The following is an 18,822-nucleotide window of genomic DNA, read 5'->3' on the forward strand; positions in this document are numbered from 1 at the left end:
ATAGTAGTCACCTCAGCACAGCACAGTGACTGCAGTTAATAACACTGTATTGCATATTTGAAAGTTGCTTAAGAGAGTCTTAAAAGTCCCCACCATGAGAAAAAAATTTTGTTAGTATGTATGGGGACAGATTAACTCAATTTATTGTGGTGATCATTTCAAAATATATATAAATATAGAACCATTATGTTGTATGCCTGAAACTAATATAATGTTACATGTTAACTATACCTCAATTTAAAAAAAAAGCCTCCTCAGCTTCAAATAGTTCACAAGCTAGTGGAAAAGACAGATTAACCAAAGGTCCAACAAAAAATGGTTTAAGTAAGAGATTTAATTTTCTCACATATCAGGAAATACAGATTAAGGCAACCCGAGGCTAAGGCAGGTCCTTACTACCACCAAGGACCCAGGATTTTTTCCTTCCTGTCCTGCTACTCTTCATGTGTGGTGTCTGTCTTCAATGCTGCTGTCACGTCACCTCTCCATTCCAGGCAGAAAGAGGTGAAAAGGGCAAAAAGCAGAGTGCTAGCTTGGCCTATGCCTTTTTAACTGTAAAACAGTAGCTTTATTGGAAGCAACATTCAGCGGACAGTTGCCTGCACTGGCCAGAAAGGTGTCACATGGTCTGAAAAATCACCCCCCACCCCCTTGCCTGTCACACTGTACTCTGAACACAGTTTTTCAGTTAGTAAGAGGGAACAGATACTGGAGAGGCAACAAGCCTACCACCCTTTTGGCTGCACAACATGAATATACACCCTTCTTCCCATACACAGAAAGCTATATCCATTTGCTACCTGACCCCTAGGGTCTCATCCAGGTTCAAAACCAGGATCTCCAGAGGATGTGCTAGCCTTTCCATTAGGTCCAGCTGTGGTTCACATGGCAGCTACCTACTGGACCATAGTAAAGAACAAACAGGATACAGCCATAAAAATCTGGAATGGAAAATTCATGGCAGTTACTGCTCCACAGCAAATCCTAAATCCTTTTGGACAGGAAGAGCAAGAGCTCATTGCTCATGGCAAAGCAATAAACTCCAGTCAGCCAAACTGGTAATAGCTCATCCTGTTTCTGGGAGACCCAAAGACCCTCTATTATCCACTGTCCTTCAAGGCTCCTGGTCTGTCCTCTAGGGGATCCAGACGTGGGGATATGAGGGAAAATGCTCCTCTTTGATGCTTGGAAGTTTTCAGTTTACGTCCTGTTGATATGAGTTAAGGGATCAGGATGGCCTCTAAGAGCTGAAGAGACCTAAGCTAGGGTTGGGCCCAGCTTGGGGTTTCTGGCAATATAATTTATTCAAAAATTTTATAAGCTACACATCTTTTTTCTCCCAGTCATTTCCATGACTGTAGTAGCCACAGGCAAACGTCCTGACAATTACTAAGCATGAATATTTTCATCCTTTGGCAATGGTCTCTATGTTGTCCCACCTCCCTAACCCTTAGTTTAATTGACATGTCTTAACACAATGAAAATCTATAGGCTCAGGTGAATAAATGCACCCTATTTTTGATCTTTGTCTGGCAAATGAGAAAGATTTGGGATGCTGACTTATTTCATATTAGAGCTAAGAGGTCCCTTGCTTGTGCTGGCTTTAGTTTTAGTGGATAGTAGCAGCTGGCATTTTTTTAGGCCTGCAAGGCTCTAAATTGTAGGACCCTCAATCAATTAAGAGTTCAGGATGTAGCAAGAAATGTCCCTTAGCAAAGCTGTACTTCTTTCCATCTTTCCTTCACAGACTGACTAGCTTAATCTGCATTAATCCTCTTTTTCAATATTTTGCTGAAAGTAGAAGGAAACAACGAGCACATACTGACATTCTGATTACACCTCTTACTGCTATAGCTGTGCTCCCAAGAAACAGGAAGTGGTGTGTTCACCACTACGTAACAAGGGCCACCAGCCTGAGGCCTGTGACGGTCAGGTCCATGTGAACAACACTCTCCCCAACCCCTGCTTTCATTTCATATTTTATGTTGTGTAATCTCAGGTATCTCACTTCTTGGCAACAACTTCTATCGTTCTTAGTTAAAAGTAACAAAAGCTGACTGGCTAATTAGGCAGAAAAGACATTTATTAACAGTTTATTGGTCTAACTCAAGGAATTAATCTGAGGGCTTAACAATCAGGCAGGCTTGAGGCTAAGCTTCCAGGAACACTGTCCAAAGCAATACCATGAACTGCCCTGATGATGAAAACTGCCACTACCTACGGGGCACTAGAAAAAGCTACACCATTTCTATGCTTATGGAGCACAACGCACTATATTTAGGATGTTGGTGGAAACTCAACTTTACTACATCTGCTCCTGCTACCCCAATGACACTTCTGGAACAGTAACCCGACTCTGCAACCACTGACGCTAACTCTTGCCAGAAAACTGGGTTCTGTGCCAAGCCTCTTTTCTCAAGCTCATTTAGGAATATGAGTAATGTAGTATGCTACATATCCATGCCTGAGCTGCAAAGGAAACTAAGGAAATGAATATTCTAGATTCTGTTTTGGGAATTTAGAACTCATAGAGATGGAAATCCCTGAAATACAACAAGGTTATTTAAAAACTGGTAAATCCAAAATACAATATATTAAAAGGATCATACACCTTGATCAAAAGGGATTTATTACAGAGATGCATAGATTTTTCAATACCCACAAATATATCAATGTGAAATACCACATTAATAAAATGAAGAGTAAGAATCATATGATCATGTCCATAGATACCAAAAAAGCATTTGACAAAATCCAACATTCATTTATGACAAAAATCTCTCAACAAAGTGAGTAAAGAGGGAATAAACCTCAACATAATAAAGGCCATATATGACAAGCTAACATCATACTCAATGGTGAAAACCCAAAAGCTTTCCCTCCAAAATCCAGAACGAGACAAGGATGCCTACTCACCACTTTTATTCAATACAATTTTGCAAGTCCTAGCCAGAGTAAACAGGCAAGAAAAAGAAACAGAGGCAACCAAATTGGAAACAAGTAAAACTGTCACTAGTTGAAGATGACATGACATAATACATAGAAAATCTTAACTATTCCACCAAAAAACTGTTAGAAGTAATAAATTTGGTACAGTTATGAGATAACAAAAACAATACCAAAAAAACCTGTTGCATTTCTATATACTAATAATGAACAGAATAAATATCAGAAAGGGAAATTAAGAAAAACATTCTATTTACATACATATGGATAAAACATCTAGGGATAAATTTAACCAAGGAGGTGAAAGACTATCAACCTGAAAACTATAAGAAACTGATGAAACAAACTGAAAACACAACTAAATGGAAAGATACTGTGTTTTCATGGATTGGAAGGATTAATATTGTTATTGAAATGTCCACACTACCCAAACCAATCTACTATCATATGCCATTCTTATAAAAATTTCAGTGGCATTTTCCATAGAAACAGAACAAACAATCCTAAAATGTGAGACGCAAAGACTCTAAATAGCCAAAACAAATCTTTAGAAAGAAGAACAAGATTGGTGACATCACACTTCTTGTTTCAGACTTTACTACAAATTAATCACAATCAAAACAGTATGGTATTGGCATAAAAACAGACATATAGATCAATGGAGCAGAACAGAGGGTCTAGCAATAAATCCACACATACATGGTCAATTAATTTACACCAGAGGAGAAAGGAATATGCAATGGGGAAAGAAGAGTCTCTTCAATGAATAGGGCTGGGGAAACTGGACAGTCACATGCAGAAGCATGAAACCAGTCACTTCCCCTCGTTCATCTCTTCATCTCTATACCACTTCAGAATGCGTTCTTCACTCAACTTTAGCGTTATAAAAAAGCACCACTAAAAAAAAAAAAAAAAAAAAAAAGCACCACTGTTTTCTGGAAGGCGTTCATGAAATGAATGTTGTCATAGCTAGAGTAACTTTTTAAAACAGATTAAAGAATCAAATTTGTTCTATCTTGAACCCACAGGCATAAAGTAGAAAAAAGAGATCCATATATAACTTAACAGAAAGAAGGAGGTCATTATTAAGGCAATATAGCATTATATTCTATAACCATGTAAGAGTCAAAATTTTCAATCCTGTGGGAAAATTAAATATACAGAAAGCCAAAAGAAAAAAACCCAAAATTTAAACTAATATTATCATACTTAAAACTAGGCTTCTGAAATATAGTTATCAAATTTAGTTATCTGAAATTATCTAAAATTTTATTCATATAATAAAGATAACATTTTGCTATAATTGCTATAGTACATAGAAACTCTAAAGATTATTATTAAGATTAAAGCTAATGAGTATAAATTTTCAATTTAGGATTAACCATGTTTATTGCCCTTAGAAATATTACTTAGATCAAATAATTTCTGATGATGCTCATAAACTAAAAATAACTTTGAAAGCTGTATAGGAATTATAGTACTAGACATTCAGATTTACTGATGCTGTTTAGTTGTTAAGTTGTATCCAAATCATTTGTGACCCCATGGACTGTAGTCCTCCAGGTTCCTCTGTCCATGGGATTTCTCAGGCAATAATACTGGAGTAGGCTGCCATTTCCTTCTCCAAAGAATCTTCCCAACCCAGGGATCAAACATCTGCACTCGCAGGCGGATTCTTTACCACTGAACTACCAGGGAAGCCCATTCAGATTTATAAAGCTGTAGTAATCAAGACATTATGGTAGCGATACAAGGACAGAAAAGCAAACTGAAGAAATTATGAAATCAAGGAACAGATGCACAAATATATATTATTTGATTTTATGCTAAAGGTGACCCTATAGTGCAGGGGGGAAAGAGTGGTCTTTTCAATAAATAATGCTGGTTCAACTGAATATTCAGATATTAAAAAAATACATCTTGATTCCTATCTTATTCCACATAAAAAAAAATCAACTCTAGTTGATACAACCAATGAAAAATATCAAACAATAAAGCTTTTGGAAGAGAGCACAGGAAAATCACTTCAAGACCTTGCTTGAGATGGGCAAAATTTTGTTAAACAAGACTCAGAAAAGTATTAACCATAAAAGAAGAAAGAGATTAAACTGGACTACATTAAAATTAAGAACTTCGCATCAAAAGACAAAAACAGCAAAACAAGGGACTCCCCTGGTGGTCAGTGTTTAAAACTTCGTGCCGCCAAGGCAGGGTGTGCAGGTTCTATCCCTGGTCGGGGAGTTAAGATCCCACATGCCATGTGGTGTGGCCAAAAGATAAAAAACAGATAACAAAAATAAAAAATAAATAGCAAAATGAAAAAGCTAAAAGTAGATTCTTGTTTTATATATATATATATATATATCCAACAAAGGATTTATATTCATAACATATAAAGAATTCCTTCAAATCAATAATAAAGAGGCAGATAACCTCTTAGAAAAATGAACAAAAGACCTGAACAGCCACTTCATAAAAGAGAATATCCAAATGACAACTGAACACCGAAAAAGTGCTAGTACTTCGTTAATTATCAGAGAAATGCTAATTAAAGTCACAATATGGTACCATTATACAACCACCAGAAATGCTAAAATTAAGAGATGCCTAGTATCAAGAGCTGGTGAGGATATAAAGCAACTTGAGTTCTCAGACACTGCTCCTGGAAATGTAAATTAGCCTAATTACTTTGGAAAGCTGGTCAGCAGTACCTATTAAAGCTGAATAAACATATACCATATGACACGGACATTTCACTCATATAATATTCAAAGAAATGCTGCTTTATCCAATAATAAAGATGAATGGCACAAAGAGAGAGAAAGAGGCTAGAGAATAGAGAAATCCTATATGATTACAGTTTATTATATTGGGTTAAAAACTGATACTGTTGAAAGTCAAGACTGTGGTTATACTTGCGGGGAAGGGCTGACTGGAGGGGCATGAGGGGTCTTTGGGGATAGCAGTAACATTAATATAACTTGATGTGGATATTGGTTATATTTTAGTTTGTGGAAATTCACTGAGCTGTACTATTATAAACTGTGTACTTTTCTGTTTTTATGTTGTTTGTATCTTTGTTATTGTCTCCTCAAATACTTTAAGGAATGAAAACCAAGTATTATATAAAATGAGATTCTACCAGAGCCCCACCAGGAGTCTGGAGGTATAACAGAGGATCCTCAACTATAGTCCCATTTTGTGTAATCCCAAGTCTTCTAAATGAAAATAACTTGAATCACAGAAGAAAAGATAAACAGATTTAGTCTAGGTAGGTGACAAATTCTACTATGAAAATTAAGAATGCCAAATAAATTATTACAAAAACAGTCCTACAGGAAAACCTCTCATATATTGCAGGTTTGGTACCAGACCACTACAATAAAGTATCTCAATAAAGCAAATCACACGAATTTTTTGGTCTCCTGAACATGTAAGAGCTATGCTTACACTATACTAATAGTCTACTGAATGTCTAATAGCATTATGTCTAAATACCTTAATTTAAAAATACTTTATTATAATATACTAACCATATTCTGAGACTTCAGCAAGTTGTATTAGTAACATCAAAGAGCACTGATCATGGATCACTATAACAAATATAGTTAATAAGGAAAAAGTTTGAAATACTCCAAGAATTGCCAAAATGCTACACCGAGACACAAGTGAACAAATGCTGTTGGAAAAATGGCACCAGTAGACTTGCTTGACTTGCCTGCTTGACAGTTTGTAATAAATGCATTCTCTGGGAAGTACAATAAATTGAAGTATGCCTGTACTGTCTTTGTAACTGAAGTTTTGCAACACAACAAGTGGTTAAGGTTAAAAAGAAAAACAACAAAAGAAAAAGAAAAATGTCCAGTAAAGCAAAGTTTCATAATTCAGCACTTTTAAATACAGCCTTACAAATGTGTACAATATATACCACACTGGCAAAATCAAACTGTTTTACTAATTAGCATTAAAGGCACTGTAATTGCTCAATAGTTTAAAATATATTGCAAGCAACATTCTTTTTTAATATTACTTACTCAGCGTATTGTGGTCTGTGTGAATACCTTGTATAACAGATGTTCTGAGTATCAATTCAACATCAGAACCTATTTTTATCAGCTGTTAAGAAAACAAACAAAAAGAATAAATCTTCTGCGTGTTTATTCAATGGTTCACACTAATGTACCATTTTTGAAAACTATAGATTTACTGCTACAATTTCTTTTTAGGTGATACTTGCTTTTAACTTTTTTTTTTTGTGGCTGTGCTTTGCAGCTTGTGAGATCTTAGTTCCCCACCAGGGATCAAACCCACGTCCCCAAAAGTGGAAGTGTGGAGCCTAACCACCGGACTGACAGGGAATTCCCTTGCCTCTAACTTTCTGTAACCATTCCAAGCTTATAGAAAGCTTAGACATGCATATACTTTTACCTTTTATCTATCCATTCCATATTTTGATCCAGAACAGATTTGGAATATTTTTTGTTGTAATATATATTTTTCATTTAAAATGTGCAGTTTTCTTGTTATTCTTTTGAGTGCGTCTGAATCTTTCTTACACTACAGAGTTGGATGTTCTGAACACTAGTAAAAGCACTGCATTAGGAGTCAGAATACTTGGACTCCAACTCTGGCTCTGTCATTGAGTATGTGGCCTTGGGTTAATATCCACTCTCTTTTAAGTTTCAGACCTCATCATCACAAAATGAAGAACAGTGATTCTCAGAGCCATGGATACTTGGGAGGATCTTGAGACCCTTTCAGGGGACCCATAAAGTCAAAATTATTTTCATAATATTAGAGCCATCTGTATTGTTTGAGCTGTGAGCAGTAGAGCTTTTTCTCTGGAAAACCATTTCTACTTGAATGAACCACTGACAGACAAACTCTCATTATTCAGATTTGGGTAACTGGCAGATGTTTTCTTGAAGATGAGTGATATGAGTACCTCACTTCAAGAAAACAACTGACAGCCATTTGCTGACAATGACAAAATTTAAGCTTTTAAGCAAAATTCACACTTCTGGAGAACTTTTATCTGTCATTTTAAGTCTGACAGATTCCCAATACTTCAAGATTTTTCTGATGAGACGGATATTAACAGATGCAATTTAAAAATATTACATACTGAACTATGTCAATATTTGGAAGGTCTGCATTACTTGGTAAACATGTTTTTCAAATCATTAGTGCATGACGTCACAAAACCATGCATGGGTAAAAGACCCACTCAACAGGAAAAACATTAAAATCTATTGGTCTACTAAATGAAGACATGAGGGCATATGAAAGAATATCCTAGAAAGAAGCAACAGCATTAATGGCCTCAGACAAGAAAATTTTTGGCAAATTAAAGCACCCTCAAAGAAGGTACTAAGCTGGACAGGTAAGAAGTGTGTGGTGAGTTGAGGTGGGAAGTTAACAGGAGTCAGAGGATGCAGTATTAAAGGTCATGGCAGGCAGAGACTTTAGATTTTACTTTGAATGGGATAAGGAGCCATGGAAGTTGTGAACAGAGTAGCTATGGGATATGCCTTTTTAAAAGGCTCACTGTCCTTTAAGTATCAAGACTAGGCTGTAGGGAGTTAGAGCAGAAGCAACAACAGCTGCTAGGAGGCTATTGTAAAAATCCAGTGAGAAATAATGGTGGCTTGAACTAGGAAATAATAATGGGAAGATAAGAAATGGTCAAATTCTGGAATATATTTTGAAGGTTAAATCAACAGGATTTGCTGTCAGATTGGATGTAAATGTGAGAGAAGGAAAGTAGTCACAAAAGAGAACACCAAGGTTTTTGGTCTGAACATAAAAAGGAGGGAGCTGCCATTAATTAACACAGAGAATGCTGGGCAAAGCCTCACCTCCTGACAGACCTGAGAAGGGGCTTAGTAGGGTAGAGAAAGAACAGTGAGCCTTCTCACTCACTGGCGGTGCGTAAACTGAGCTGAGGTTTAGGTTTAAGGCTGGAAACAAAGCTAGATCAGAAACAAGGGATTAGGGGAGAAGAGTGGGGATAAGCAGGATGTGGTTCCATATGAGACCTCGAACTCCCCGCCCCCTCAAGGAGATAAACACACATGCCCATCCATTGGTCTAACAGATAACAGAGATCCACACTGCAACTAACCTTTAGAAATTTACCACTTGTTTAGGTATGGTATCAAAGAATATTCACAATTACTTGAAAAGGATAACATATACACTACCATCTTCCAACTATGTATCTATAAAAGGCTGAATTTTCTTCATATAACTCAGTCTAAAAAACATATGGCATCAGGTTGAATAAGGAAGCAGATATAAGAATTTAGCTAAGTCCTAATGAGCCAGACATTACAGAGATTTGCAAAAACATAAAATAATGCCATTCTTCTCACTATATTTTTCTGAAAATAGTTATTTTTCATGAAGACTATATATGTTAGCATGTAATAAACATATCAATTTGAATTATTTAATTAACATATTTAAAAAATTTCTCAGTTTTAAATTCTATTACGGTAAATATTGATAGGTATAACATACATACAACACCTTTTGGAGTCTTCAGTTTTTTAGAAGGTAAAGTGGTCTTGAGACCAAAAAGTCTGAGAATTGCTGGTCAAGAGGTCACCTAGGATTCCTTTCAGTGCCAAGACTTCATCACAATATATGATAATGTAATTAACTACTTACAAATTACTAAATATTTAATATATTTAATAAATACCTACAAATTAGTAAATAATATATGAAAGTACAAAATATATATATATATGTACACATATGTGTGTGTGTGTATATATATATATATACACATATAACAAGTATCTAATTTCAAGAGGGCTTAATGTTAGTGCTCTATATGTGAAATTAATCTGGAGATCATAGTCCACTTTTCCAGTTTAGTTGGTATAAACAGACTGCAACCAAATATTTTTAAAATCATGACTTCAAAATTTAGAAACACAGGCATATCTTAAGAGATATTGTGGGTTCAGTTCCAGACCACCACAATAAAACAAATATCACAATAAAGTGAGTCACATGAATTTTTGGTTTCTAACTGTCTATAAAAGTTATATTTACAATATGCACTAGTCTATTAAGTGTGCAACAGCATTATGTGTAAAAGAAAATAATGGGGACTTCCCTGGTGGTTCAGGGGTTAAGGATCCACCTTCCAGTGCAGGGATGTGGGTTCAATCCCTAGGGAACCAGGATCACACATGCCCTGGGGCAGCTAAGCCTGTGCTCTGCAACGAAAGATCCCACAAGTAAAACCTGACGCAGCTAAATAAATAAAACAATATTCATACCTTACTTAAAAAACACTTTATTATTAAAAAATGCTAACCAGCGTCTGACAATGCAGGGTTGCCCCAAACCTTCAATTTGTATAACACACAGACTCTGTGAAGTGCAAATAAAGCAAAGCACAATAAAATGAGGTATACATGTACCATATTGTTAATAATCAGTTTTCCAAATAGCAAAATAGTACAAACCTTGGCATACACCTTTAAACTTCTTTTCAAGATGTGACTTCATTATAATGTCATTTTAACTGCTCATGGATAAAAATTACATAGTCCCATTTGTCCTATCATAAGATTAGGTTAAATCTCTCCTGTTTTATGTTAAAGGGAAAGAAATCCTTAGGCTATCTCATTTTGTCTCATCAGTGTATTATAGATATTTACTCCTTCAAAAATAGCATTTTCTCTACTAAGTATAAAAGTAGTTGCATAAAATTTTTTGTTTCAATATGTGGAAATTCTATTAAACATGGACGAATTTCTCTACATTGTACCTTCCTCTTTACTAAACCAATTCTTGGAATCTTAATTAACCCAGCAAATAATTTTTCATTTTCTTCCTAAGGGTCCTTTCCCCTACACTTATACAAAGTTAGCTCCAGGAACACTTAGGAAGCAGTGTTCCTTCCTAAGACAGAGACAATGTACGTATGTATATGACTTTATCCAGGAAAAGAATCAGTGTGCACTTTTTCAATGAACAAGCACTGGGAATACTAGGGAGCTCACAGAGTAGTGTTAGTAGACTATCTTCCACTAGGGAAGTGACTAAAATGTAAATACAGAAGGTAAAGCAAGAACAATTCATAAACTCTGGCTATTCAACTTCCATGACCAAGATATGAATTTAAAAAAATTCTGTCCAGCTGAGCTAAGTGAGTAGAAGTTTTCTCTGTGTAACTTAAGAGAGAGTTATCACACTCACTCTCCTTAGTTTGTCACTTGCCTTAGACAAAGAGAGCATCTCTGTGAGTTTCTAGGTTGGTTCAGCTGTTCTTGCTTTGATCATGATTATACCCATGTTATTTTCACCAGGCAACTTGCTATCTTATAGATGTAGGCACATGACCCTTGAGGAGGTGAGACATACCAAACAAGTGAAGGTCATTTATAGTTGTGATGGCTTTAACTATCAACTAATGGTTTTTATTTCATAAAGTCTCTCCATTTTTATCATTTCCTCTAGTTGCTAAAATTTGAGTTTTATCATAATTGAAACATTTAATACTGTACCTCTTCTATTTTCTTAGCAGAAGTTTCAGTTTTATTACATTTGAATTCTTCATTTATCTTTATTCGGGCTGCTAGAAAAAGGAAAAAATATGCATATAGTTATCCACTTTTCCAATTTATAATTCCTGTCCCAATAATGTACATATTATTTATTCTATTACAGTACTATATGCTATATATATCTCTATTTATTTCTCAAGCAGAAAAAAACAATTTTTCCCTGTGTAAAACAAAGTAAAAAATAAGAAATTTATTTTAAAAGTCTTTTGGAGAGCTTTTTACAGGCTGGCAAATTTGTAATTAAACCTAATATATATTTTCAGCATTTTAATATTTTTGTTTCCTGCTTTTTATTTCTAATTTCATTTGACCCTCTAGCTGTGAGATCCTAATAAATTCAAATTAATACTTTGCTTTTGTAAATATAAGTATCTGAATTAAAATGCTTTTGGTTTTAAGATGGCAAAACTCAATACATACAAGCATGTTTAACTATCCCTCCTCCAAAACACATAAAATGAAGATACGGCAGCAAAGAGGATATGTAAATAATTTTGAGTGCCTTGGCTGACAGAGTGATGGACAAATGAAGCTTTTGTTCATATAATCCAATGCTTTGGCATCAGGACAGCAGAATAATTTAATACAACTGATAAACTGCCTTATAGTGCTGTTGTGAGCATTTAATAGTAAATATGCATTGTTAGTTATTCTTATGATTATTTCACTTAAAAACATTTAAAGGCACAAAAACATGCTGTGGTGATGGAGATGAGCCATAGAACCTTCCTTCTGTGCTCAATACACGTCACCATGTAATGTGGTTAAGAGTTCAGGCTTTGGAGCCAGAATGCTGAGGCTAAATCCCAGCTCTACCTATCCTTTCACATTATTGTCAGTTTTCTCATCAGCAAAACCAGAAATTATAATAGTAACTACCTGACAGGTCTGTGATAAGAATTAAATAAGCAATTTGTGTAACATACATATAATATGAAGCATATACTTTAATATTCAAGCATATACTTTAATATTCCCTCATAGGGACAGTGGGGACACTTTACCTAGATGCCTTCTTTTTTTCCCTTTTTTTTTCAAATGGAGATTGAATTTTTAAAAACAAATTTTATTGGAGTACAGCTGATTTACAATGTAGTGTAATTTCTGCTGTATAGCAAAGTGAATCAGTTATACCTATACATATATCTACCCTATTTTAGATTCTTTTCCCATACAGGTCATTACACAGTGTTGAGTAAAGTTCTTTGTGTTATATTACTTATCCCATACCTTATTATGTATCTATTTTATATACAGTAGTATGCATATGTCAGTAACAATCTCCTAACTTATATATATACTCTCCCTCCTAAACTTTCCTCTTAAAGAGCTTTAGAACCTGAGTATGACCAACACAGGACTTAAACTTTAGAGCTCTGAGTTCCTGAAAAGACAGAAACCACTTTAAACAGCGAAAGACTGAATCTGGAGTCATTTGTGATAGTCTTCCTTTCATAGTTTCACAGCTGCTGCCACTTCCAGAATGACACTGGCATTAACAAAATGGTAGCATCTGGTCCTAGAGAAAGTGAAAATTTGATTACATAACAGAGAAATGAGTTGCACGGCTTGAGCCTAAGGCAAGCAATGGAGCACAATGAAATTCGGATCCTTTTTTTCCTTATTCTTTATGAAAACTTGATCTTTTACAATTTTTCTAAGTAAATACTTCTCAAAGAAGTGTAATAGAAACTCATTAAAACAAACAAATAAACATACATTAAGAGAGAGATAGTGAAGGTCATTGCCTAAGGCAGGTCTTAACCATACAGGGTCCCTTGGACTACTAGTAGTCAACTGAAAAATGGACTTGCTTCAAAGTGGCAAAGTATAAACTTACCTTCTAATGCTCTAGCATCATTTTTAAAAACCTGTTGTCTGGTCCTGTGCAATGTTTTAAAGAGCTGTAAAACCTGGAAAGAAAATCAGAATTCAGACCTCAAAAGAAAAAATTTTCACATTTTACATAATTACAGGGATTAAACAGCATTTATTTCTTAGATTATTTTTCAAAGTAGCTGGTGAAAGCAAGAATTGGTCAAAATAACTCCCTTGATTATTTACCTTTACATTAAAAAAAATTAACCTTATGTATTTACAAAAATAATACAAAATTCTTAGAAATAAAATAATATGAGAATGGTTAAAAAGTTAATGATCCCCCTGCCAAAATTAGTTTGCTAAGGTAACCAGCTTTGCTAGTCTGGTATGTATTTGTTCTCATTTTTCTTAACATAGACCTTCATCAGATCTTAAAGTCACATACACATGCATACAAACTCATGAATATACTACATCTTAAAAGAGCCCAGAAGGAAGATGCTTTAGATAATTTAGGAAAGTTTAATTGTGACTTCTCAAAAAAGAAGTAGAATGCTGAGACTTCTGAATATTTAAGACTGTGCTTAACAACAACAAAAAAAGCATATTCAATATTGTCCCCCCCAACACTGTTCTTTCTTCTATCCTCTCAATTTTAGTTATGGAAAAGAGTGAATTTCTGAAGCCAGAAATCTCTAGGTCATTCTTTAAATCTACCTTACTCCTCACAGAGAAACTGTAGGGATTTCTCTCTAATCTTTTGTATATTCTCCATCACCCAAAACAATTTAAATTCAGATCTCTGCCTATCTCGTGCTTAGACTACTGACAAAGATTTGCCTCTCTGCCACCATTCCCTCCTCTCCCCCAGTCCATTCACCAGATAACAACACTGAAATTTCACTGAGGGTATCCTATGTGCTAGGCACTATTCAAGTGTTTTACATATAGGAGAAAACCTATAGCCTCATAGGCAGACACCAAAGCAGAAACAGGAAGCAGGAAACATAAAAAAATAAAACAAAGATTAACCAAAGAACTTTCTCAGAAATGTAAGTTATTGCAAACATGGAATAACAACAGAAAGAAGTTACAATAAAAGGAATGTTCAGAAAATGCCCCAGAGCTCTTGGATAGCAAATGAGTGACAGCAAGGATTAAGTTCAGAAAAACTGCCCAGCAAGCAGAACAGGAAGTTGAGGAAAGGATAATAAAATTAAGATTCCACCAAGTGCTCAACCCTAACCTGTGCTGCGGCGCATCATGATGTGAGTTCAGCACACTGCTAACAAAAAACCTTACAGCTCACGTATAAAAAACAGAAAATTAGAAAGCCACCTGATTTCTAAACAGCATCACTGTGAGAAGACAACGATATAAAATCTTCAAGTTACATATCTAAACTATCACCTAACTGCAATGACAAATCGGTATTTTCAGAAATGCAAAGTCTCTTATTTGCTATATGCCGTTTCTTGAAAAGCTACAGAAGACTGTGCTGCACCCAAACAAGGGGCGATCTCTCTCTCACATACGCACGCGCGTGTACACACACACACACACACACACACACACACACACAAACACACACAATGGGAACGAGGGAGACAGGTGATCCAACACAAGAGAGACAGAGAGGATGGTAAAGGACAAATAAAGGTCAGCATTTGTGCAGCCAGCAAAGAAAGCAACTATTCTGGACTAGAGCAAAAGATCCAGAAAAGATGATGCTAGGAAAAAAAATGAAACTAGTAAATATCAGTTTTGCTTATAGTTTGGGAATAGATAAGTAGGAAAACTGATAATAAAAACAAAGCAGTTATTAACGTCAAGAAACACTAAGACTTAGGAAAAAAAGGCAACATAATCATATATTTATATTAGCAGGCTCAGCTCCGGACAAATTTTGTATAATCATAATAATATCAAAGATGAAAATGGATTCACCAAAATTTGTATATTGAGAGAAATAGGGTATTAGGGAGAACTTAGTCCTTAAACTCACTGCAGACGGTGATGGCAGCTATGAAACTAAAAGATGCTTGCTCCTTGGAAGAGAAGCTATAGCAAATCTAGACAAGGCATTAAAAAGCAGAGACATCACTTTGACAACAAAGGTCCACATAGTCAAAGTTATGGTTTTTCCAGCAGGCATGTATGGATGTGAGAGTGGGACCATAAAGAAGGCCGAGCACCAAAGTATTGATGCTTTCGAATTGTAATGCTGGAGAAGACTGTTGTTGAGTCCACGGACTACAAGGAGATCAAATCAGTCAATTCTAAAGGAAATCAACACTGAATATTCATTGGAAGGACTGATGCTGAAGTTGAAGCTCCAATACTTTGGCCACCTGATGAGAATAGCTAACTCGTTGGAAAAGATCCCGATGCTGGGAAAGATTGAAGGCAAAAGAAGAAGGGGGCAGCAGAGGATGAGATAAGTGGATGGGATCACTTGGAAGAGAAGTGATGGACATGAGTCTGAGCAAACTCTAGGAGATAGTGAAGGACAGGGAAGCCTGGCGTGCTGTAGTCCATGGGGTCACAAAGAGTCAGATAGAGCTGATCAATTGAACAACAAAATCCTCAACTTTTGCAGACAAAGGTCAGTAAATATCTCCAGAGAGGAAAAAAGAAAAATCAATAGTAGTTTAAACATGTTATTTATAAACATGGAGGTAAATATAAGAAGAAATAACTAAAGTGATTAAAAAGTGCTTATATCTGGGGAGCAGGAATTGGGAGTATATAGAAGGAAGTAGATACCTACCAGTTTCTGCATAACATTTGACTTCTTAAATTTTATACACTTATCTCCTTTATAAAAACTAAAAATATATATAATTTAAAAAGAGAAAGAGAAAGGACACTTATCAACAAAAAGAAAAGACAACCCATGGAGTGAAAGAAAATATTTATATCATATATCTGATAACGGCCTACTATCCATAGAGTGTAAAAAGAACTTTTAAAATAAAATAAAAAAAAACTAATTTAAAAACAGGCAAGGATTTGAATAGACATTTCTCAAAAGAAGACAGACAAACAGCTATTAAGGCCATGAAAAGATGCTCCACATAATTTGCCATTTGGAAAATACAAATCTAAATCTCAGTAAGATACTACTTCATTCCAGTAGAATGTCTACAATCAAAAAGACAGCCAGTGACATGTATTGGCAAAGATGTGGAAAAACTGAAACTATTACACATTGCTGAGAGGAATAGAAAAGCTTGCAGCTGCTTTAGAAAACAGTTTAGCAGTTGCTCAGAGAGTTAAACAGAGTTATCAGTATGACCCAGCAATTCCACATCTAGGTATACAACCAAGATGAAAACATATGTTCATACAAAAACTTGTACATGAATATTCATAGCATGAAAGAACCCAAATGTTCACCAACTCGTGAATGGATAAATAAAATGTGGTGTATCTATCTTGTTATGGCTTGAATTGTGTCCCCACAAAAGACATGTTGAAGTTCTAATCCTCAGTACATGTAAATGTGACCTTATTTTGTATTTTCAAGATAAAAACTGTGGTAACTTGTTAGATTAGCCATAGGAAACGAACGCATATTTTACTACTGGAAGTAGGATGCTGCTTTAACAAATATCTAAAAACGTAGCAGTGACTTTGTAACTGAGCAATATGTAGAGACAGGAAAAATTTTGAGGCAGTTGATAGTGAAGGCCGAGACTGTCTTGAAAAAGACTGTAGGCAAACACAGGGTTGTTAAAGATGGTGGAACGTCATAGAAAACCAGGGAGTTTAATACTACAAGAGTAGTTGAAGAGGCTGCAAGGGATTAAGAAGGAAGTGAAAAGTAAGTATGCCTAATTATTTTACATGCTATTTAGGGGAAAAAGAAAGTAATTCACTTAGTACAACCACCAGTATCCCTACTTTAAGAACTAGTATTAAGCAAATGTCATCATTACTGCCTCGTAGCTAATATCACCTTGGAGTTAGTAAACTTCTATTAAAATAAAGAAACCTAGGTCAGACTGTCTTCTTGTTTTGATGTACTTATATTGATTGGACACATTTAGGTAGTGTATATGGAAAGTCAATTCTTTACAGTAAGATCAGTTTAAGTCTGATGTTACCACTTATTGTAAGCTTAGGCAAATTAGCCTTTTTTGCTTCAATTTTCTTGAATAGTAGGCTAGTTTTAAGGGCGGATGACATAATTTCTATACTAGGTTTCAGTCTAGCTGGTTATCATTTCTGTCTTCTAAGTCTGGGTTATATGCCCCTCTTGAGCACATCCACAGCACTTGGCACTTACTACACTTTCTTGAAGTGTCCCCTACTTCCTGAGAGGCTTCTCAGTAACTTTGTATCTTCCACACTTAGCACAAGTGTCTTCTACACATGATAGTTCTCATCAAAAGCACGTTTGGAATTGATTTTATTTAATTTCATTGTATTCAAGTTTTCCAAGCAAGTTCCCACTTGAAGGATGGTCCATATGCTACTTCCTCTTTACAGAATACTCCTTCCTCTCTTCTCCTAGGTAATTTCTTAAAAAAAAAAAACAAACTTTATTTTAAATTGGAGAATAATTGCTTTACAATATTGTGTTGGTTTGTGCCATACATCAACATCAATCAGCCATAGGTATACATATGTTCCCTCCCTCTTGAACCTCTCTCCCAGTCTTACTTAATTTCTAATAACACTTCAGGTCTCAGTTGACATAGGCGATTTTTTTTTTCTCTTGCATCCCTCCAGACAGGATTATATGCTCACAAAAATACACTGCATTTTCAATTTAAAATACAGTGAATAAATACTAGTAATTAAGTAATTGTTTAAACTCTCTCTACCTGCCAGACTTCTGTATGAAGTTATTGTTGCATCCACCATGCCTAGAAAGTACAGGCCAAATGCTGGCTATTAAGTGCTGCTGCTGCTGCTGCGTCGTTTCAGTCGTTTCCGACTCTGTGCGACCCCATAGGCGGCAGCCCACCAGGCACCCCCGTCCCTGGGATTCTCCAGGCAAGAACACTGGAGTGGGTTGCCATTGCCTTCTCCAACGCATGAAAGTGAAAAGTGAAAGTGAAGTAGCTCAGTCGTGTCCGACTCTTAGCGACCCCACAGACTGCAGCCTACCAGGCTCCTCCGTCCATGGGATTTTCCAGGCAAGGGTACTGGAGTGGGTTGCCATTGCCTTCTCCCTATTAAATGCTACCAAAAGCTATTATGGACACGCAGTAAGTTTTTTGAAAGAATAACCCTTTACAATTCTGTTTCTATCAGTCCTGTGACATATATTAAAATGTTCTCGGAACAGAGTTCAGTAGTACAAGAGGAACTCTTGGTGGCTCCCTGTTATTGACCAACCATTATAAGCACTGTTTGTTTTTTGCTCACTATACTGTAGCAGATCAATTTCCCTTTTCCTTTTCCATGTCTATGTCTCAACCGGCCATACTGAAAATACTTAAGGTTGGTTAGGGAT

The 18,822-nt window shown here is 35.7% G+C and overlaps 1 protein-coding gene across 2 annotated transcripts in view; it reads right to left on the reverse strand.

Moving 5' to 3' along the window:
• LYRM7 (LYR motif containing 7) overlaps window positions 1-18,822 on the reverse strand; it is a 29,794-nt gene that overhangs the window by 10,258 nt on the left and 714 nt on the right. Inside the window, exons 2-4 of one of the 2 annotated variants that reach the window (XM_043912188.1) lie at window positions 13,375-13,447; window positions 11,475-11,542; window positions 6,981-7,062 (exon numbers count right to left, since the gene is read on the reverse strand). In XM_043912188.1, coding sequence (XP_043768123.1) covers window positions 6,981-7,062; window positions 11,475-11,542; window positions 13,375-13,447 — 223 coding nt within the window. Of the gene's footprint in view, window positions 1-6,980; window positions 7,063-11,474; window positions 11,546-13,374; window positions 13,448-18,822 lie in introns of both variants that reach the window. The other variant, XM_043912186.1, reaches the window with a different exon arrangement.

This window comes from Cervus elaphus, chromosome 9, assembly GCF_910594005.1.
Source record: "Cervus elaphus chromosome 9, mCerEla1.1, whole genome shotgun sequence".
In the NCBI taxonomy this organism is placed as follows: domain Eukaryota; kingdom Metazoa; phylum Chordata; class Mammalia; order Artiodactyla; family Cervidae; genus Cervus; species Cervus elaphus.